The sequence below is a fragment of the Bombyx mori genome, chromosome 22 (genome assembly GCF_030269925.1).
Source record: "Bombyx mori chromosome 22, ASM3026992v2".
NCBI lineage: Eukaryota > Metazoa > Arthropoda > Insecta > Lepidoptera > Bombycidae > Bombyx > Bombyx mori.
In genome coordinates, this window is record NC_085128.1 from 3,876,947 (window position 1) to 3,900,713 (window position 23,767).

General features: G+C 34.6%; 2 protein-coding genes across 2 annotated transcripts in view; both read left to right on the forward strand.

Annotated features, from left to right (window-relative positions):
- LOC101746732 (uncharacterized) overlaps positions 1 to 19,755 on the forward strand; it is a 48,085-nt gene extending 28,330 nt beyond the window's left edge. The window contains exons 2-4 of the mRNA XM_038018871.2: positions 9,994 to 10,052; positions 16,392 to 16,592; positions 18,347 to 19,755. Of these exons, the coding sequence (XP_037874799.1) occupies positions 9,994 to 10,052; positions 16,392 to 16,592; positions 18,347 to 18,538 (452 nt within the window). The 3' untranslated portion in view covers positions 18,539 to 19,755. The remainder of the gene's footprint in view (positions 1 to 9,993; positions 10,053 to 16,391; positions 16,593 to 18,346) is intronic.
- Positions 19,756 to 22,436: 2,681 nt separating this feature from the next.
- LOC101736457 (DNA polymerase epsilon subunit 4) lies at positions 22,437 to 23,737 on the forward strand. Its single transcript, XM_004931945.5, has 2 exons — positions 22,437 to 23,039; positions 23,532 to 23,737. Exons 1-2 carry the CDS (start codon positions 22,746 to 22,748, stop codon positions 23,673 to 23,675), a joined length of 438 nt encoding a protein of 145 aa, XP_004932002.1. The 5' UTR covers positions 22,437 to 22,745; the 3' UTR covers positions 23,676 to 23,737.
- The last annotated feature ends 30 nt before the right edge of the window (positions 23,738 to 23,767 follow it).

The following is a 23,767-nucleotide window of genomic DNA, read 5'->3' on the forward strand; positions in this document are numbered from 1 at the left end:
GGCAGAATTGTTAATGTATTATTTATTGTTTATAACTGTTAGTACTTACACTGCGGTTAATTTAGTGACAAGACCGACCATTGTACTTTTTGTATTTAATTTTAACGTTTTGCAATTAAGCATACTCTAGACTTTTTAGCAACTTTGAACAATTATAATATCATCACAAAATATAAGCAAAGCGTGTAGTGATTATTTTAAGTGTAAACACGCGAATTCACATTTATTTATGTTAAATATAAGCAAACAAACCTTTGAATGACAATGACGAATAATTGTAGTCAATAAACATTTCGTTTTACACCGGCCACTCACATGCGCACGAATACGCAAACCCGCAAGTGAGGGACGACATTTGCGAATGATTATGCAAAGTTTTCGCTGCATTCGTGGTTTTCCAAGCTGTGTCGGTTTTTTAACAGACATCAAAGCGCGCGAACCTTCGCGTAGTCTCCCACACATTCGCTTGCCCAGTTGCGCCGACGATTGCGAAGGTAACGGACGTATATTATACGCCATTTTCATAGTTCGTGACGTCTACTGTGTAGCGTATCTTCATCAAAAGAAATCCCATAAAAACAGCATGGCTGTTAATGATGTCTGGGAAAGAATTAAAAACTCTTTTTCTCTTCAATGTTCTATTGACGAATTAAAAAGGAGGAGAAATTCGTGAGACATTCGCAAACAAGTGTAGGAGGAAGCGCAAACGGGTTCGCAAATTGAGTATGCGAACCCATTTGCACAGCCGCTAGGTTTGCGAATGAATGTTTGACGGCCCTTCACATGCGCGCAAACATTCGTACAATGTACGAATATTTGCGCGCATGTCAGTGGCCGGCATTAGAGATACAAGCACCGTCGAGTTACGTGTGGCGTGTTTGGTAAACACACAAATGGAACAATCGCGGTTGCGGTGTGACAGTGCCGTCATTTCATTGGAACTATGAGTTACCAGAAAACAAATACGCTAAATTTATAAATAACATTTATTTTCGCGTGTCCTAAATTAAAACTCATTTTACGGTTTATTTACTCTCTATTATTGGTTCTTTCGAAACTAAATCTGGCTTAATCAAGAGATTAAACCGTAAAAGTGTTTTAAATTATAAATACATAGTTTGTATTCGCGGTCGCAACTTCGAACACATTAAATGGGGCGGTTTCTTTAACTGGCTAGGTCTAAAAATTATTAATATCCTAGATAGAAAACCTAGATGGGTTTTTAAGTGTATCAAAATTTACTTGCCAAGCATTAGTTAAAAAATCTCACACACTACATTAGGTAATTGTTAAAGATAATTAATACTAGTATTGTTCTTTTAGTTCTTACTAAAATAAAACAAAATTAAATTGTCATAAAATAAAATATACTAACTACCCCAAATTGAGAGCTTTCATGTTGTGATGGCTTAGGGATTGGTATGTAACGACTTAATACCAGGTAGGTCGTAAACTCGTACATCCGTTTAAGGAATAAAACAGAAACACTATATCACGATTTTAATGAAAACATTATTAAAATTAAAACGCTTATTCATTTTCAATTACTTTCAAGTCTGAATCAAATATGCAAGCATTTGATATGCCATTCTAAAAAGGCACTTTGTTACACACCCTTCGTAACGGGGAATAGCCATGTATAAAGATAAAATGTTTTATTATTCGATAATGCGGATGCCTCGATAGTGTATGAATAAGAGTTTAAAAATAAAACTAATAAATCGTGTGCCGTAAAAATATTTAGTTAATACCGTTATTGGAATACTTTACATTGGCTTTTGTGGGTCATCGATTTCATCTCTCCCTTTGGTTTGCTTTTAATTTAAAAGAATGTATCATATTACATATTTGAATTTCGTAAACAAGTTATGCAAGCAACATATCGAGTTTTTTTCAAAATGTCAAGTAACAATATGTATGTAAGTATGTTTATTGATAATTTACGCAGCATCGCCTTAAGCACTCGCGTTGAGTATTAAAATATTACATTAGGACGAAGACACCATCAAACATTATGCCATTATTGTAGTCATTGTGGTTTTCTATTTTTCATTTATAGCTGCTCACAAAAGGTTTTATTTGAAACGATTTAAATCAAAAGCGACCATCAAACCAAGTGCAACGGCGGATCCAGAGGGGGGTCATGGGGGTCATGACCCCCCCCCCTGAGCTAGTTCCAGGACTTGAACTAACTTGGACTAATTGAAGAAAATCATGATTTATTTATTATCTATTGTTATCAAAATTATATTATAAGTTCTTAGCTTGCCCACGACTATGTGACCCCCTCCTGGCGCCAAAGCTGGATCCGCCCTTGACCAAGTGATTGATTCATTCCAACTTTTGTTATAAAGCATGGCGTTCACTAAATTCGTTTCGCTGTTTCTAATGCGTTACATTTGTGCTGATGAGAGGACTGTAATAAACGAAAGGCCACATTAATTCTGGACGCCTAATGATCCTATCTTTGCCTTAAGGATTTACGGCTTAGGAACCCTTTGCGCATATAGACCCCCCACAAACTACCGGAAAAATTTCGGTTGGTTCATCATCATTTTCCAACGGAGAGATTCGTCGGACGTACACGTAAGGACGTATAATAATTAACTCAAACAACTAATTATTATTTAGGTAGGTAATTATACAACCAAACATTAAAATATACTATGTAAGTATTGGCCTATTCATCATTATAAACAAAAGGCTGTATGTAGGTTTAAAAGTTCATTGCCACTTCCCGGAAAACATGTATGTAATTTGGCATAGCCGTGTTTTATTTAATATCAGACCAAAGTTAATTTACGTAACAAAGACCTCCTTTAAAGGTAATAAAGGATCAGGCTGCGGCGTTCGCGGTGTTTGCCGATGATGACAGCTGGTGCATCAACAACACACGCTCATAAAATACGCCACGTACGTAAAAACCATGGAACATCGTAAACATTGTCCCAGTTTGTCGACTCGTTAAGCTGGTCGTTCGTTCTCTTCGCAACGAAATGTCGAATATTGAAGCGATTACTAGATTATAAAAACACTACTTAAAATATATACTGTTATGATTATTAGTACTTGTCTAGAAATTTCTCTGGTAGCCTAAGGGCTGAAATAGCCCCATAGGGCTATTCAGCTTCTTTCAGGCGGGGAAATTTTAAAATTTATTGACATATTTTTTGGAGTAACTTAATGCGTCTTAATTTTTTTCCCGGCAAATCGAGCAGAAGCAACCTTCTTCTGTCCCAGAAAAAGGTTGATGTATTTAATTGTATTTCGACTGTTTATATAATATATTTGAATTTTTTCGAGGAAGATGTTTCTAAATCCATTGACCAAATAGTATATTAGATTAGCTTTTTAAAAACATATTATTATGTACATTCTGAAGATAAAAAACGAGGTTGTATTAAAATATTATGTAAAATAAAGCTAACTTATAAATAAATGAATATAAAATAAAAAACGACTTAAGAAATACGCTTTGACGAACACAGCCAGGTTTTTTTTGTTTGCTTGTCAAATTAAGTTAACCTCCTCAGGCACATTGGCACATTTGTGTACGTAATTTTTTTTATTATTCATTTAATTAAATGTACGTTAAATGAATACATTATGTTTGGCTTTTTTTAAACTGAATATTCACTTTGGTTGGTTACTTTTTTACTTATTTGTTTTCAATTTAAAATGAACAATAAAGAATGAATGAAATTATTATTTAATCTACTTTAAAAACTTCGTCTCTAAAGTGGTTACATATAAACGTACATAACCTACAAACAATGTTAAGAATCCATTAATCTACGAATTAGGAACTAGTGTGAACTCAATTCACCGTTTCAAAATTAAAACACGGCAAATTTTGAAAAGAACGCCATTGTAATTTGTATCATATTCTTTCTTCTTCATATTCACAAAACGCAAATTATACTACTTAAGATGAATCGCATTTAGTGCTAATTTTATGCTACTTATGTTTTAAGATATTGTTTTTAATTACGTCGAACTGATCTGACTCCGTTCATCTTTGCTATTCATAGATTTGACATCATTGAAAGGATCCATAGGTCCGCCTAAATAAATATTCGGTAAATTGAGCGACATTAGACAAAGTTTCATGTCCCAATTAACCTCGTCTGTTCGGCGCCTCCCTGACCTTCCCGGGGAAGGTAAGCCGACCCAATTCCAGCGGCGCGGCGGCTTCTTTTTTAAGATATCTTGTTGAGTTTATCGAGGGCGAGGACAAACTTAAAATAAAATATGAGGATAATAACATAAAAGAGAAAATTTTACTTTTTTAACAATACGTAGCGACACCTTGTGATGGTTTAGTTTAAAATAAACACTGCATAGTCAACTTTATAATCTAAGTACACCGTATCTCTTTGTTAAATTCTAAGGGTTATATCTACTAAACCAAATATTCTTGTATATTTTTTATCTTATTATCACCTCTTCCTCCTCGCGCCTGTCCTCACTGCTGAGGGTCGTGACCATTATAATTCGACATGATTTTACTCCTTGTAATGTCCTGCCAGCGCCTCCGATCATTGGCCGCATGAAGGGCGTCGTGGAATGGGATCTCTAATGTGGTGCGGATTTGGTCGAACCACCTTGTCGGACTGCGTCCGCGCGGTCTCTTGTTATATCTAAGCAGTAATTAGATGGATGGTTCACATCAACAAAGTAAATGTCATAAAACGTTGTGTAAAAATACGAATCAGCTTAATCTATTTATTTATCGGGGTCCTTATGAGAAAATCAAAGAACCAATATCATACAAAAATGACTTGAATGTGGGCTGGGCCCAAATGGACCTGTTTAGAATAAAGTTGATTCTTAATCACAAGGAACGGATAAACGAACTTATATTTTTCGGCTACTCTAAGGAGTAATAAGTACCGTAATAAGTTACGGATCCAAAGTCGCATAGCAATCGCGTTGCCTATTTAGGGGTCTAACTGCTTACGTTCATCATCACTATTGGCGATAAAGTAAGTTAAAAATGCATGGATTAAGATATAAAGAGTACATATCGTCGTTGTCAAACCAAAATCTGCTATGTGCACTTTTTGAGATTTTTTACTTTTTGACCTTTTCGTATATTTCACAGCCCTATCTACCGTATAAAAAAAACTGTTATGTGTCTATAGCTTTAATATTTATCTATAGCTTTCATTTGATATAGTTCTTAAAAATTCACCTTCACATAAAATTTTATACGAAAATATTTTTATTCGTTAATTCAAAATAGAGTTTTGGCACATAGCAGATTTTGGTTTGACAGCGACGATATATTAATTGATCCATTCATATCTTCTTCAATCCTTGATCGTGAAGATGGACATCGTCTTTGTCCCGAAGTACTCAATATAGCCAAGATATAAATAAACACAATAGTCTAGGGCGCGATAGGTCATGAACTGATATGTTCAATGGCTTTGTGTTTGCAGTTCGCACTCCTCAGCCATGCATAAGTTCCCAGCGCACACTTCATTAGCGTCTTAGCACGTCTCTCTTTAAATGATGTATAGAGGAAATCCGACACGGTTGTACTGAATATTGATTTGTATTAGTTAGTAGCTAGATTGTATATATTTTTTTTTTTTTTTTTTTTTTTTTTATTGCCTTTGTAGGATTTTTTTTTTTTTTTTATATGTACATAGACTAGTTAGTAGCTAGATTGTATATGTATTTTTTTATTTATTGCTTAGATGGGTGGACGAGCTCACAGCCAACCTGGTGCTAAGTGATTACTGGAGCCCATAGACATCTACAACGTAAATGCGCCACCCACCTTGAGATAAGTTCTAAGGTCTCAAGTATAGTTACAACGGCTGCCCCACCCTTCAAGCCGAAACGCATTACTGCTTCACGGCAGAAATAGGCAGGGCGTTGGTACCTAACCGTGCGGCCTCACAAGAGGTCCTACCACCAGTAAAACATATACAGTGAAGAGCAGAGCTGAAGTCTGGCGAATTCTCGACTCATTTAAGAATAGATAAGGACACGTAGCCAGTATCAAGGCGTGCATTAAATTTGACGCGACTTGACGAATGTAATTTCAATGAAGACATTTACTACTTACTTATTTACATACTTAGTATGTACTTAGAATAAGACCTTGTATATACGTATTTTATCTTCGTTTTTTCTTAGCCTATATAGATATACGATTAATAAGTTGATTTGGTGTTAAGCTATAACCCAGGCCTCTAGATAGCATAAACGCAACTTAAATATAATAATATAACTGCTCTCTTACCCTGGAAACTAGAATGCATGATTAAATCGAGATAGAACCAGGCAAAATAGTCACTCCCACTGGTGCGTGATAACAATACGCCCTCCTACTGGTAAATGTTGTTTGACGTTCGAAAGCCTTAGATAATACTGCTTCACATTCTCAGTGTAAGTTAGTCTTTTTTACGAGATTCACTGACCTGACCACCTTACCACGAGTGTGCAAGATGAAAATACAGGCGAAGATACGGAAAAAAAATTGGAATGAATTGATATCTATGGGAGGTCGATCGGAAAGCGGTATCTTCTAACTAATTACCGATTTCTATTGCCGTTAAAAGGTAATCTCTTGGACTGAGGTCACCTGTGACCCACCTGGTATATTAATAGCATTCATTGTCAACTTATTTTGTTACTGTAGTTTTTTTTTCTTTCCTACCTATGCTGAAAGCCTTGAGGGGCTATATCAGCTTCGCCCTAACGTGTAGGTGAGCTCACGGGGCTCAAACCGGAGTGTTGCTAACACTGGCCTTAGCAAGTGTAGTGCTTCGCAGAATCAACCACCGTATCTCCGACCCATTGAGAAGATCCGGCGAGAAAGTCAGTGGGCTGTGTCTGTGGGTTAATTCGCTCGTCGAGCCCTTCGTCGCAAGCGACGGGTTCGGTGAGGACGGTGACCGGTGCTTGTGGTACCTAAAAGCATCGTTAATGGATCGGGAGGATCCGTAATGTCGTGTTACTGTAGTAATTAATGTTGAAATGTTGAAATTAATGTGAAATGTATGTATGTATCTACGCTAAAAAGTGCAACATCAAAAATTTTGTCCAATTATAAGAATTGTTCTAATTGAATATAAAATACTACAAAGTGCAAACAAACCTATTCAGTACAAATCCAATTATGAAACTTGACCTTAATCTATTACGCGGAGCAAAATGTTTCGCTCCTTCACATCGTAGCACTAGAGTTGTAACTGATTTATTGTATACTGCAACATTCGACGTTAACACGAGCTGATAAGAATCAAAATGGCCTACGTTCGTAAATAATTAAATTTGCAGGGAAGGTCATTCGCTTCCATCCCGCTGTTCCCATCTAGACTTCGCTTGCATTTTTTACGATTTGAACACTTTGTGTTCAAACTTTGAGATTACATTTGAATGGCTAAAGAGCTACAGTCCGATTTTGTCGCTACGCAACTATTGCGGGATCGTAATACTATGTAAAGGCAGAGAAATTACCGGACTTCATTATGCAAAAAACTTTATCAATAAAATAAAAAAATATTGTATTCGTGATACTAATTAACCATTATCTATACACTAGCAAGTCATTCTAGAGGTTACTTTGTTTTGGTTTGTGTAGCTCCTAAACAAATAGAGGTGATTTGAACTTAGCCGCAGTCTTAAAAATATGTAAAAAATACGAACGCTATGTAATATTTAGCTGTAAGGTACCTGATTCAAAGTCGCCCACTTTAGTACTATAGTAAAACTAAAACAGAATAGTATTTTGTTTGTAAACATGTTCGTTGAAGCATCAAGGAAAGCCTGATTCAAAGTTTTGTAAACTATTTAATAATAAGGGCATCAATTTTATGTATACGCAAAATGAGTTATGAAAAAAAAAGTCAACTAATTTCATTTTATTAACAACCAAGCTGTACTTATCAGCAGAACTTCTCATTGCATTTATGATTTTAAACTTGAACTGTCAAATCCACTGGTGCTTTAAAGCAATGTTAATTTTGACACATACGGAACCATGAGCTAAAGTGGTACTTACGATATTTAATACGTTTCACAAAAACTTTGCGGCTACAGCACAAAGCTTTCAAAGTGCTCGCTCGTAAACGTCTCGTAATCTGTTAAGTACGTAACTATAACATTAATTTGTTTAATTAAAATGACAACTACAAAGCTGGCGTGATGTCTTTTATAACTGATATTATCTCACACTAAACGCCATCATTTCTTAATTTGATGGCAAAAGAAGTATTTTAACAAAAAATAAAAATCTGACTTGTATAGAAATCGACGAAATATAATGTAGTTCGAGTCAATTAAATATGCATCTTAAAGAATGACCCAAAAACTACCGGTCAGATCTTGATAAAATTTTAAATGAGGTAACACGAGAAGCACCAGCTTCGAAGCAAAAAAAAATCATCAAAATCTATGTACACTTCAAAAAAGTTCTGAACTAACACAAATAATAAAAAAAAGGCGAATTGAAAATCTTTTCATTTTTTTTATTGAAGTCGTTTAAGAAATTGACCATCAACGGATTTCCGAAAATAATCTAAATGTAAATTTAATTCCTGTTATTGCCATAGTTATAAATAAATCACTATAGTTATCATTACGCTATAGTTTGACAACTACCCCGGCCATGATGATTCCATTGACTATCATGACTAAGAATAACATCAAAGCATTGTGTGAATCACTCTCGATTTTCTGTTGTTTTCTTACCTACAATGGCCTAGTCAATTATACAATTGATGAATAGCAGCGTGTCATATGTATTTATGGTCAACAAGCGGTGATAAATAACTTTCAATTTCAAAAATAAAATAAAAAATAAAGACTCTTTTAACGCTCTTTAAAAAAAGCCAAAATATCTCTCCATGAGAATACGTGTTTCTACCATAGAAAATACTTTCAGCATTCTTACGTTTATGAGAACTACATTATATGCGAATATCTTAATACTTGTTGACGTGATTAACAAATTTCAGAAAGTCACTTTAGTCAACTTGCTAACCCGACATATCCTACAACACAATCATGAATATTAGCACTAGACTCGCTTAAGGCCTGCTTACACAAGTAGCCAGGTAACACAGGTTTTAAAACAAAAGCCAGGATGTTAGTTACCGTGTTTACCGCGTATATCCGGAGCGAGGGAACAAAATATCGTGTAACACGCTCCAACAAATCTAACCAACCGCACAACCATCTTTATTTCGAGTAGCATTAAATTTAATTTGCTTAAATCAATGATCTCAGAGAAGCAAAAGCAAAGCGTAAAACTCGGAACAAAATGAAAACTATGAAAAATTTAATAGCCATTTTGGAAATGTCATCAACAAAATCTTTACCCGCATATTATATTGTCTATGACAATAAATTACACTTCAAACGGCGTGGATGGAGACCTGTGAAGGTAGAGTGGTTTGGAAGAAAAGTAGTCTATATTATTTTTTAGGGCTCAAACTATTTCTATACCGAATTACTTCAAAAACTGTGGTTTAAACGTAATACTCGTAATGTAATAGACAAAATTTCGTATTAATAGGTACCATTAATGTAGATGTTTTCTTGGAAACATTATTTAATATATTATTAAGCGAATCCACTCGTTTCTTTTGTTGTGGTTTATTAGTAAAAATTGCATGTTATTGAAATCTACCAACATGTTATTGAATAAATTACATATAAAGTTTCACATAATTCGTACTTATATTCGTTTATTTTTCTCAAAAACTAATTTGAATGGACATCTATGGATTGATGATGACAATAATTCTCGCATGCAGCATAACACGATTTCATAACATAATACAATTCCGTCTTGAAAAAAAAAATGTTTTATAAAAATTACACGCAAAAAAAAACATTAAGTAAACAATTAAAGTCCACATAATGCGGATCATTCAAAGTTGAAATTAAGGTCTCGCAATCACAAATTCGTAACCAGCATCCGTGCGTTCACTTTTTAAACGTCTTTTTAATGAGTTTTATAATTATTTTCAGTTGTGGTCGACGTGGATGACCGGCCTGTGTGCGTGGAAATCTGTGATACTGCTGGACAGGTGAGAATCAAAACATCATTGTTCTGTTGTTTCGACACGAACGATTAATAACCGTTGGATATTTCTTAAGACTGAGACAATTTGAGTGCGTCTTTCGCATGCTTTTGGTTTACTTTCACAGAATCGGTACTATTGTGTTGATAAAAGGCAACCTCTTAATGTCTAAACAATTCGATATATTGTTATCCAACTGCTATAAAACAGAAATCATTCGTTTTCACACTAGGAATTAGAATAACAGTAGGTTGTGGTAAGCAAAGTGCCAACTATTAATTAATTAAAATTAAATTAGCTAGAATAGGCCCTTAGGCGAATAGGTAGCATAAAAAATAAACTATGAGTAAAATAAAATGTAGGTAGGTAGGTAAATAAGGTAGGTAGGTAAGGTAATGTAGGTAGGTAGGATAAAAAATAAAATGTGAGTGATAAAAAATAATACAATCATCAACAAAGAGCACTCGGTCAGTTCTAGCCAACTCATTGATTTAAACCAACCGATTGATTTTATACTAGTCAAATCCGGTCCGATTTGCTGGCCGATCGTTGATTTGATTTTGATACGACCGCTACCAAACTTCATAGGATCACCCTCTAGACGATTCCTAAGACTTCCTGAAAATTTCATCGAAATCGATAAAGCCGTTTCAGAGTATTTCGGAATCATACTATACACATCGATTTTCAAACTTATAGATTAACTAACTCGATCACGCTTTGCGGTAGCTTTGTCTATTATCAATAATACTTCCTTCGAATTGGATATAGTTGACAATATCTTTGGTTTTAATTTCGTGCAGCACCCTAATACTTCTTCTAATTAAATGTCCTTATAATATTCAGCTGTCCGTGAAGGCTCCGTCAAAATCGGTCTATTCTTTTCGGAGATTAGCCGGAACAAAGAAAATTAAACTGTTTTTTATTCAAAATAAATTGTGAATATGCACGAATGTACAGAATATGGATATAGTAAAAAGCCGTAACTTTTTAACCCACAGACACAGCCCACTGAGTTTCTCGCCGGCTCTTCTCAGTGGGTCGCGTTTCCGACCCGGTGGTAGATTTTGCGAAGAACTGCTCTTGCTAGGGCCAGTGTCAGAAACACTCCGGTTTGAGCCCCGTGAGCTCACCTACATGTTAGGGCGAAGCTGAAATAGCCTGTCATCCCAAGGCTATCAGAATAGGTAGGAAAAAAAATTGTCGTCGCAAACAAGCACTGCAGTTTTATTTATTTATATAGATAGTACAAGAACGAAAAATTATTAAATGGGCGGTGAAATGCTATTTGGTTTAAACCTGCTGCAGCTCACGAAAGCCATTTAAAGGTTAAAATATGGAAAAAAAATACCATAACAAAAAAAAACTGCTTCAGCTATTGGAATGGACTTAACTTAATTGAAATTTCAATTAAAAACATCGAATTGTTGAAGCTAATACCAAAATAAAACGGACCTATAATTATAAAGATAAATGTCGCGTATTATTAAGCAAAATGTCGTTTAAACCACATATCCTTTCACCTTTCGAAGTGATACGATTTTTTAGTACATATTAAAAACCAGGTGTTGTAGGCATTGAAAGCACGTGGCTTAAAAATAATTTTGAGGTACGACGTACATAAAATATAATAGAATCTCCCAAAGTACCATCGCGTCGTGACAATGCTTCCAACGTCTACCTCGCTCAGTTCACGTTGCTAGCATTGTACCTAACACGTACCTTTCGCACAGTTTCTTTACCTGCTCGGATGTGATTAAACACTGAGAATCAAATATTGTATTTCAACTTTTTGTAGTTCGAGATTTAGTATTGCATTGATTTCACTCACACATACGCGTTACAGTTTTTGTTATGTTATAAAAAATATTTTGCGTGATACGCCGCAGGAAAAAAGCCCCTTCTTGTTGCGTATTGTTGGTAAATTGGCTAATGACCCACCAAAAGTAGAGTGGATGTCGCCAACAACCTTGAGACATGATGATAACTTCTGACGACTTCTTGTCTCAAGGTAGATGGACTTCAAGTCACTTAATTGACTGTAGAGACAAAATGAAAATCTTATTTTTTAAAATACGCGCTATTCATAATCCACACGTTTTCAATAATAAAATATTCAATGACGAGTTTGAAGTTTCACTACAGTTTCACTGCTTTATAAAGTTTACGACGGACGTCAACAATTTTCACTTTCATATTAATTATTCACATCTCATACACACTTTGATGGGAACTTTTACGTTGCAATTAATTGCTCTTCTTTATTACGTAATTGTGATATTACTAGAACCATCAAAAATCGAAACACTTCCGTGATCACTAAAACCACAATATTTATATTCAACTTATTTATTACAATTTCTCTTTTGTTTTTATTGTCATTAAACAAATAAAACGGACAATCGATTCACAGATGTGTTACGAAATGGTATTAAATATTTTTGTTTTTTTCTTATTTATATAGATAGGTATATGTAGATTAAAAGTAACAGAATTACGATAACAGATCTATTATCGCCAATAAGTCGTTAAATAACATCAAAAAGTTTGTTGTATTGAACGAAACGATTACAGTTTACGTATTGGGGAGCGACAACATTTCACAAGGGTCGAATTATCTGGTAAATGTTTACCCAGCTCTTAAGATAGACGGGTGACATATACAAAGGCGCTTTCAAACAAATCAGCGTGACTTTGTTTATATGATATAGCAATACGATTTTCTTGCTAAAGATATTCGGCGAGACGTGAGCCTGGTGAAAGCAGTAAATTATAATCAATCAATACAGATTACGGGTTTACCACATTAAGATTTGTTGATTTTACTACCACTCTTTTGTAAGTTTGTCCGTACACGGTACGACAGCAAGAATTTACGATAGACGCCAAGCAATCTAAATAGCGACATGCTTTGAAAAATATGTTATTTTGTCGTTTGTGTGTTCCCGGCATGCACATAAATGTAATCTGTCAGTAACGAATTTTCCCTCGTAAATTTGTTTCTTGCTAATCCGCAAAGGCTCTAATATGTAGTGTATCTGAAATATTATCTATGGTCAGAAAAACGTCATTTTTAGCATTATGTACAATTACTGTTATTTCCATATTATGTAATAACAATTAAGCGTCTATTGTGCGACGGTCAATTTGAAACCATCGAGCCGAGGTCACAGTGTACTGTAGCAAATTGATCTTTTGTCGTAGCTTCCTGTTAAAAGGCCTATCTCTGTACCATCAAGTGGTGATGTAATGAATACTGCTTCAGGCTCAAGCGAAGGCATTTTGTATTACGAAATGTTTATTATTTATTTATTTATGTACACACAAAAAAAAAAGACATAGTACAGAGTAATAGGAAAATTATGTACAAAGGCACTGCTTATTTCTTTAAGAAATCTCTTCCAGCATACTTGCGAGAGGATTATGAGAATAATAATTAAAAGTGACGAGTGTGTGTAGAACAGCTAAAATAACAAATACAACATGAGAATTATAGTAATGCACATACACATAGCAAATATTGTTAAACTTGAATACAAAATATTAGTAACACACACATGTTTATCAATTTGGGGTATACTATCTTGTAATTGTAACATTGATCACTTTAAAAGTGATTCAATTTCTTTCCTTTTACTAATCTTCATGGCGTACTTTACCTACTGGCTTATGACATTTGTTCGACAGATAAATGTTTAAAATCTAAAAAACGCCTAATTATCAAATGAAACCAACATTTTTTTATCCCGTGGCTATTAGAGTAAATTTTTCTATTGTATCGTCATCACCAGTCCCTGATACACATGCAAGTTTTCAAGGTAATCGGACATCTTCTAGTCAATGAAAATGAGATCTAAAGATTCCTTTACATACAAACACACGTACCCACCTAAAGTAATAGTGGCATTAGGTATATTAACCTAATATGTCAAATATATAAATTTGACAAATTTGATATGGCAAATATTAAAAAGGAATAGTGCTAGTTTTATTCTACTATTACAAATAGTAACTCGTAATAATGCTAGTAAGTACTAATATATACACAATACAATTTATTAAATTTCGGCATAAAAAATAAAACTATTACAAGGGTCCATGAAAATATGTCTTCAACTTAACGATACACTAGTTCTATTTTTGAATTCAAACTACATATTATTTTTTTATTCAGTTGAAAATTTTAATAGCGTTGTTACAATGACAATGACAGTAGCTCCAGATTGGTTGCGATGGTCGCTTTCACTCGTGACCAGCGTTTTGTTAGCGCTCGTTTTCGATTCGTTTTTAACTCTTTAACCAAACATTGCGTAAACTACCGTTTGATTGATCACTAGAAAATAAATATTCACTGGTTCATAGGCCCTCGCAGTCGCTTTGGACGTGTGAACTACTTTCTTTAGGCCATTATTTGATCGTACTTTATGAGCTCGGTTATATAAAAACATTACTTTTATTTATTATAATTTGTATGCTCCGGTTCATTTGGGGACTAACAATGTTACCTTTAATAAATGAGTAGACGAAGCGGTCTACTTCTAAGGTGAACAAATAAGTTTCCGCCGTTTTGAGAAAGATGGCGTGACACGAGGTTTACGTTCGAATTCACAGATGATAATCGGCTTGAAAACTAAGTTGATCATTTGAGAACAACTTAGCCCTATCATATTATTAACTCCGTATTAGCATCATATTTTTCTTTATCCAAAAATGTCAAAATTTGAGCCAAATAAGCGTCATTTGCGGGAACTTTTAATTTACTTTTTTAATTTAAAAAAATCTGCAGCCGAGGCGCATCGATTGCTCGAGTAGATATAATATTCCATATAATGAGGCTGCCTTGAGTGAGAGAACATGTCGTGAGTGGTTTCAAAAGTTCAAAAACGGTAATTTTGACGCAGACAAAGATCGCGGTGGGGAAGGCCAAAAATTTATGAGGATGCAGAATTGACGGAATTATTGGAGGAAGATTCGTCTCTGACACATACTAAAGGAACTTGCACTTACTTCACTTGTCACTCAGCAAGCAGTCTCACATCGTTTAAAATCGTTAAGAATGATTCATAAACAAGATAATTGGGTTCCATACGAATTAAAGCCGAGAGATGTTGAACGCCGATTATGCATGAGTGAAATGCTGCTAGCTAAGCACACAAAAAAATTTTTTTTACATCGAATCATCACTGGTTATGAAAAGTGGATACATTATGATAATCCAAAAAGAAGAAAATCATGGGGACTACCTGGCCACGCGTCAACATCCACAGCAAAACCGAATATTCATGGAAAAAAACTCATGCTGTGTATTTGGTGGGCTCATCTGGGTGTGGTGTATTACGAGTTGCTTAATCCAGGCGGAACAATCACTGGAGCTCTCTACCGAACGCAATTGATAAGATTGAGTCGAGCTCTGAAGGAAAAATGCCCTCAATACTACTCCAGACATGACAAAATTATTCTGCTCCATAATAATGCTCGTCCGCATGTAGCGGTACCGGTGAAAAATCATTTAAAAACACTTAATTGGGAAGTACTACCTCACCCGCCGTATTCACCAGACATTGCGCCGTCTGACTATCATCTGTTCCGGTCAATGGCACATGCTCTGTCGGAGCAGCGGTTTACATCATATGAAGATACAAAAAATTGGGTTGATTCGTGGATAGCCTCAAAAGACGAGGAGTTCTTCAGACGTGGAATTCGAACACTGCCTGAGAGATGGGAAAAAGTAGTTGCTAGTGATGGAAAATACTTCGATTAAATTTAAATTACCGTTCTTTCATAATAAATATTACTTTTTCGATAAAAAACAGTGGAAACTTATTTTTACTCCTAATAAAATTAAATGCTAAATAATATAATTACTCTCCACACAGAGAAAATTGCATCTCATTGGTTTTTTTTTTTTAAATAATTTATGGCCCGGTAACTATAAACCGGTAAAATACATATAAATGTATTTTCTTTTTTCATTCTGTTATATGTATTATGAAAAATTATGTGAAACGAATTTATTTAAACTAACGAACAGAAATAAATTAACGACGGAAAAATCGAACTGACTTTAAAATAAAATAATGCGCCACAAATAGAGAATTAATCATTGTATACAGTATGTTGTAATATGTTAATAATTGTTATGAATTCTATTAGAATGTTACCATAGCTCAACGACCATAATCCACATTACTTAAGACTACACTTAAATGTTAATAATATTGAAATATCATAATAAAATTACATCGCTATGGTCATGGGATGGCATCATGTAGCTATTATTTATGTTACGATACATAAAGAAGTAATTGAACAAAGTTGTAACTCTAGAAAATTCTCTTTTTTCAGGACTCGATGTCTGAGCTCCGAGAACTGTGCTACCCAGGTACAGACGTGCTGATGCTGTGCTTCTCCTTAGTGCGGCCGGAAACGTTCCGATCTGTCGCCGAACGGTGGACGAAGGCGGTCGCTAATGTGAACGCGCCGTTAATACTCGTCGGTACGCAGAGCGATCTTGTACAGGATTCCCGAGTCGTACAAACTTTGAGGGTAAATAAATTTTATTTGACTATTAATTTGAATTTATTTACGATATTTGTGACGAAATTGTTGAATATTCGAATAATTCATACTACGTTCAGTTCTCGTCTGTGAAATACGCTACTAAGTATATTCCAGGTTCCGAGTGAGGCACGGAAGCTTATAGTAGATAGAAATAAAAAATATACCGTCGGTACGGAAAATGACGTTAATTCTGACTACAGTAAAATCTCTTTATTCGCGAGGTATTTGTTCCGTGAATATAGAAAGGCGCCTTTGCAAAGTTTTTTTTTTATGTTTGAGAGATTACTGGTTGCCCGAAGGCCTTTCCAGTTTCACCACGACAGGTGGGCGAGCAAAGACTCAGCCAGGAGGGGTGGGATTTCCTAACAGCTGCCCGAGTGCCTCCGAAAGAGACCTAACAACTCAAGAACAATTGCTTCGCGAATGAAACTACTACCAGATCGGAATCGCGACCCGCTGAGAAGATCCGGCGAAAAACTCAGTGGGCTGATTCATGGGTTAGGTTGCATGTCGACCTCTTTGTCGAGTTCGACGAGTACGGTTACCGGGGTCCCTAAACCTGCTCCTAGTATTAGAGCTGAAGGCGTCTAATGCAAAGGTTATTGGATCTGATGGATCCGTAAGGACGTGACGGCCTTTGCAAAGGACATTCGGTTGTATACCTACAAATTGGAATCCTTTCCATTAGTGTGTTTGTACCGATTAGATTCGCGAATATAGGAATTGGATCGCATTATTTTTAATCCGCGGATAGCGAAAACCTGAATGAATGAAGCGCGAATAAGGAGCTTTTATTGTACATAATAATAGAATTTTAGAACGAACACCTTCAGAATTGGTGCTATCGTGCATCAAATGTTTCTTCCGCATTTCAAGCACGAATTTGTTTCGTTAACATTGAATATCATTTTGGTAGCGTACAACTTTGAACATTGGATCTGGTAACTACACTCCAGTAACAGTTGGTATTACTACTCGGTCGTGACAATGTTAAGTTGAATTTGTTTGATAGAGAAAAAAACCACCGGATGACAAAGATAATCACTAATATATTTAAAGATATCTTAAACAATTAAACATAAGTCATAATGGGATTCCAAAGAATAGTTGCTTATCGATACCGGATTATTATGGAGTCATTCGTTTTTCCACAGATAATTACACTTAACTTAATATTTGAGACATTCATTTGTCATCGTGACGTAGGAATACAGGAAATTTACGTCATTAGGTCTTGTTATTTGCCCAAGTCTCAAAAATATCTGACTTTTTGGATATTTCATTCTTAAATAAACTGTTTTTTTTTTTCATTTTTGTATTACTGTTCAGATACACTCACTGCCTGGTAATGGTTGCCTATCAGAAACTATGGACATCAGAACGTCAGTGCCGATACACACCTTTTTTCTAATTTTTTTTTATTGCTTAGATGGGTGGACGAGCTCACAGCCCACCTGTTGTTAAGTGGTTACTGGAGCCCATAGACATCTACAACGTAAATGCGCCACCCACCTTGAGATATAAGTTGTAAGGTCTCAGTATAGTTACAACGGCTGCCCCACCCTTCAAACCGAAACGCATTACTGCTTCACGGCAGAAATAGGCAGGGCGGTGGTACGTACCCGTGCGGACTCACAAGAGGTCCTACCACCAGTAAAAATATTTCGTTTATCGCTATTATAAAAAAATATTTCGTTTTCGCTATCATAAAAAAAGGAACAATTCTTTCTTTCTTACAGAACCGAGGAGAACATGTGGTAACAGAAGCAGAGGCTAAAGTACTAGCTGCAAGGATAAATGCAGTATACATCGAAACATCGTCAAAGACAAGAAGACAGTTGAAAGATGCGTTTGACGCCGCGATTTTAGCAGGGCTGCCAGTAATACAAAGCAAAAAGAGTGTTTGGAAAAAAATGTGTTGCTTGAATTAAGACTATAGCATATTTTCGGTGTAGATGCATGCCAAGTTATTTGCTACAGTGCGGCATTTAATTAACTATTCAAATGAAAAATTAATAACTATAATTAATGATTGGGAATTATGGAAAACATAATAAATCATTCATTTACCTTCCAAATCATTTGACTATAGGTATTTTATTAACACTTTCACTGCTATATGTCACCGGTGCCCTAGGTGAACCGAAACTGAAGTAATAATATCAATTTATAATTTTCTGAAGAGACTTAAAAGACTAAAACATACATTAAAAACAAAAGAAGGTAAAATTAGGCCATCCAGACGATCAGTAACAAAAAAAAGTGTGTGTGTGTGCAAGTCACACACGGTAGAAGTGAAACTTATAAATAAGATATAGATATAGATATACTTACTATCCCACTACACAGGAGCATAGATATGGACAATGTTTAGTAGACAATAGTGGGGAGGCTACGAAGAGTCGCACAAAGAGGAGACCGAGAACGTCTAATGTGTTCTATCTCATTCTCTCGCCGGCTGAATCCTATACATTTATGTGTTTGCGTCTCTGTGGACTTATTTTTTCGTTTCATCGAGTTTGAAATCACAACGATTCTAAAGATTTAAAGAAGTTTCACTTCAAAATCGACATAATTACTTCAGTGCGCCACGTAGGGCACCGGCGACCTACATGGCAGTCAACGTGTTAAAATCAAGAATTCGTATATATTTTTGAAAAAAATATTACATAGGTATACAAATACGTAATGAAATTAAACAGTAGATATTGATGTACAGATAATATGATCTTTGTTTTGATAAACGAGTGTGCCTTGATTATTGTGTATGATTTATTGAACAAATCATTTTTTTAAAACAACAATATCACAATTTGATTGTGTGGTCACTATAGAAATCTAATTTTTTCTTTGTTATTTGGATTTTTGTATCCGATGAAACGTTGTCTTTGTTAACACATATCATGATGAGACCAATGTCATATGTAGAACCTCTTCATGATCACGGTATTTGAAATTATAATGCATAGTGCCTAAGGTAATCTGTATGTAACGAAAGAAGAATGTTTGTAAATTAAAATAATTTTAGCTTTAATTATAAAGGATTTCGATTATGTAATTGGATATTGTAAATAATTGATACCTACCTTACTGTAAAGCTGTTTTTGATACTCAACATGAACTGATAATTATATTTTATTACTAATTATTCATGTTTTTCATTCGCATGAAATAAAATTATTCATTACATACATCACGTCTCTCCTACCTTCAATTAAACAAATTTTACCATTGCGCCAGAATGAAAGATTTCAGTCAATACAAACAAAGCTTTTTTACAAAGTAAAATGATGTAGTATAATAAAGTAAAAAAAATTAAGAAAACAAAACATAAGATAATAATATACCTATTAGTCAACAAGTCATAATGTAAATATATGATGAATATTAACAATGACTGCATTCCTTGAGATTAATAAGACTAAGATGTAGGAAAAAATAATAGCAGCTTTTAATCAAAGACGTTTGTTTATTGACAGTTCCCAGAATCGAAATTTTCGTAACAAACTTATTCTGCACTTGATAATACCTAGTACGTATACGCGAGCATTATACGTTATGGTACACTATTGCTTCACTATCATTTAGTACTTCGTATTGTGTCGTTTATTTGGCTTTCTTCAATTCCACATGGCGTTGCCGGATTCGTTTGCGCTAATTTATCATGACACACGTACTGCTTCCGGAGCGCAAAAGATTCTTCCTGAACGTTCCCCATTTAAAATATTCAATACGTCATTATAACATTCAGGTAGTTCCATATTGTTCTTCTATGCTCTACTATCTACTACATGGTATTATTGCGCTAGTCATTGGTAGTTAATATTTTTTTATTTTATTGCTTAAAATGGTAAACGAGGTCATGAACCACCTAGTGTTAAGTGGTTATCGGAGCTCATAGACATCAACAGAACGTGAGCTAAATACCTATTTCATTAGATGAAATTGGTAATTGTTGTGTTCGAACCGGCATGCATAGTCGCATCGCTCAATACCAATGCACCAGCCGTTAGACCACAACGATTCCTCCAACATGTTGCGGTTTTAAAACACCTTATAGCGATTGAAATTACTGCATTCAACCACAATGGAGATGCTCTACACTAACTTCCCTTCGCGGTATTGCCTGACATCTATGACATTCTTCTTTAAAGGGAGTTTGTGGATTTCCTTAACCATTCGCTAGTAGTCTAAGGGGCTATATCAGCTACGCCCGGATGGCTAGGCGATCTCAAGGGCTCAACCTGGGAGAATTTGCTAATACTAGTCCTAGCAAAAGCAGTGCTTCGCAGAATCTACATCCGGATCGGAATCACGACCCACCTAGAAGATCAGGCGAAAAACTAAGTCCGTTGTGTCTATGGTAGAGTTTGTGAAGAGTTTTCAGCAGTAGGCAGCCTCTTCGTGTTTGCCTGGTATATGTGGCATCAAGCTCAAGGGAGTGACGTTAACTACGGACCACGAGATAGACTTTATGGTCTGCATTCAAACGATATAAAAGAGATTTAATACATTAGAATATATTACAATATTTATTGATTTTTATTATTCCGTAGACAGGTGTATGAAGCCACAACCCATTTGGTTAATTAAGTGGTTACTGAAGCCCATAAACACCACTACCTACTTGGATGCCGCCACCTACCTTGAGATATAAAGTCTAGAGCTCTACTTTATCAAGCTTGTCCTAATCTACAAATTGGATCGCATTATTGTTTTGTGGTAATGCATTACGGTTTCACCAAATTTTATAAGATGAAGAAATTGTTTTTAAATATCACCGCAAGCCCATACACCGACTAGCTTAAGTACTCTGTGACATTAATAAACATTTACTGTATAAGTTGTGTCTTCTTTGCAAGAAAAATACTCACATTAAAATCAAAATGTTAACAAGGACTCTATGATAGATAACTTTTTCGATAAACGGCAAATTTAGGGAATTGTTTATTAATCTTAATTTAGCAATTCTTGTCGTGCGCATTTTAAAGTTTGTAATAAGTGTGCAAGTTTCCAACAACCAAAAAAGGGGTGGATTTTGATTTTCGAATGGTTTCAAAAATTTCATTGAAGTGAATTCTTAAAACTACACGGAAAAAATGAATTAACATTTCAGCTCATTTCATTAGATTTTTTCCATTTAAATTTCCGTATGTAAACCTTCGGCCTTTTATTAAAGGAGTATGTCTTAAGATCCCTTTGCTTAACCGATTGAATAAAGCAAAATAGAAACGGCAACACTATAGTCGGATTTTTAATTAGACGAAGCCAGCTGACAGTAGCTAATGTCACTTTGTGAAATAATGTTGCTATATTTAAAGTAATAGTGATGCGTTCAGTTCTCTTTCAATCACATAAATGAACAATGAGTGTGAAGAGTTAATCATTAATTTCAAACTATAAAAGAATATTATTTATATTTTACAATAAAATTGTATTAAAGTGATCCAATATAATAATATGTTACTAGTAGTATGTAACTACAATCAGTTTGTTTTATTTTCATTACCTATGTACCTATAATTGTTACATTTTATACATCTATAGTTTCAACTATATGATGCATTGGAAATAGGACAGTCTTACAAGCTTCCTCGCAATGTTTTTCTTAATGTTTAAAACACTCGGTATTCAGTACAGGTAGATACCATAGGAACATAATGTTTCGTCGAAAACTCGTTGGTATGTACAAAGCACGGCTAAAATTCGAACCCCGTGCCCGATATCGGCAGTTCGGCACACTAACTATTCACTAGACAATCGGGGCAATTTCATTAATTCAGGAGTTTTTTCAATCGTTCACTTTGTCACAACACTATTTTTATTTCATCAAAAACTGACAACACAGTAAACGTCAGTTTACTTCGTCTAATAAAAAATCCGACTATATGTTTGGTTTTTTAATTTTTAAATAAATAAACTTAGATATTTAAATAGAAACTTATTGCAAACATAATTTTCTTTGACTGATACAGTAAATTAAGTTATTAAATAAATTATTTTACTCTGCGATTGCCAAATATTACACTTAGTGCATATTATTCTTTATGTTCTAACTGTAAGATTTTATTAGCACGTAAATTTTGGAATAAAATATTTACTTTTTAAAGTACATATAAACTTTCATCTTTAAAAAATATGTCTGAAGAAGAATGCCACGAAGATGTCGACATTTCAGATATTACAGAGCATTCGGAATCATATCTAGAAAATGAACATCTAAAATTTGCACTGACGGAGGCTACAGAAGCAGATAATAACAAACTAGAATTTGAACTAAACTCTGAGGAACAAGTACATGAGAAGAAACAGAAAACTGAAGTTATAAGATCTACAAAGCTTCCTATAGCGAGAATTAAAAACATTATGAAAATGGACCCAGATGTAAATATTGTATCTAGCGATGCTGTATTTTTGGTTACTAAAGCGACAGTAAGTATCCTAAATAATTATCTTTAATTTCTAAAATTTCAAATGAACGTGACATTTATTTAAAGCTTCCTCCTCCGTGAGTTGGATTCCTCATGTTTGAGGGTTGTGACTATCTCCCATTATCCTTCTCTACATGATGTTTCACCATCTTCCTCTGTTCTCGGCGATGTGTAAAAGGTTTTTTTAAAGCTTAAAGGCTCCTTTATTTAATGCACTTAGTTTTGTATTCATAAAAAAAAAATTATAACAATAACCACTCAGGCATTGTATATATTTCCTTATTCTGGCTTAGTAACCCAAAAATTTTGACCTTCAGAGATTGCCATTAATTTAAATCCTGGATTGTGTTGTGCTAGTTGTTAGTGGAAAAATTACTGGATGAAATAAATTTTTTATGCTTAATTGGGTGTGTGAAAATATTAGCACCCCCTTAAATGTGTTACAAGGTGCTAGAGTAAAACAGTAGTACAATTTATCTAATTTCTGTTCCAGGAAATGTTTCTAGAAACAATAGTGAAAGAAACTTATGCATTTACATCATCAAATAAACGGAAGGTTATATCAAAGAAAGATTTGGAACTTGTAATAGATAAAGTTGATTGTTTGTGCTTTTTAGAAGGTGCTATGGACTTCTAGATTTTATAAGAAATATCTTATAATTCATTAGTTATTAAATAAATTATATAAATATTTTAAAACTTTGTCTATATTGTTGATCTTAACTTGGT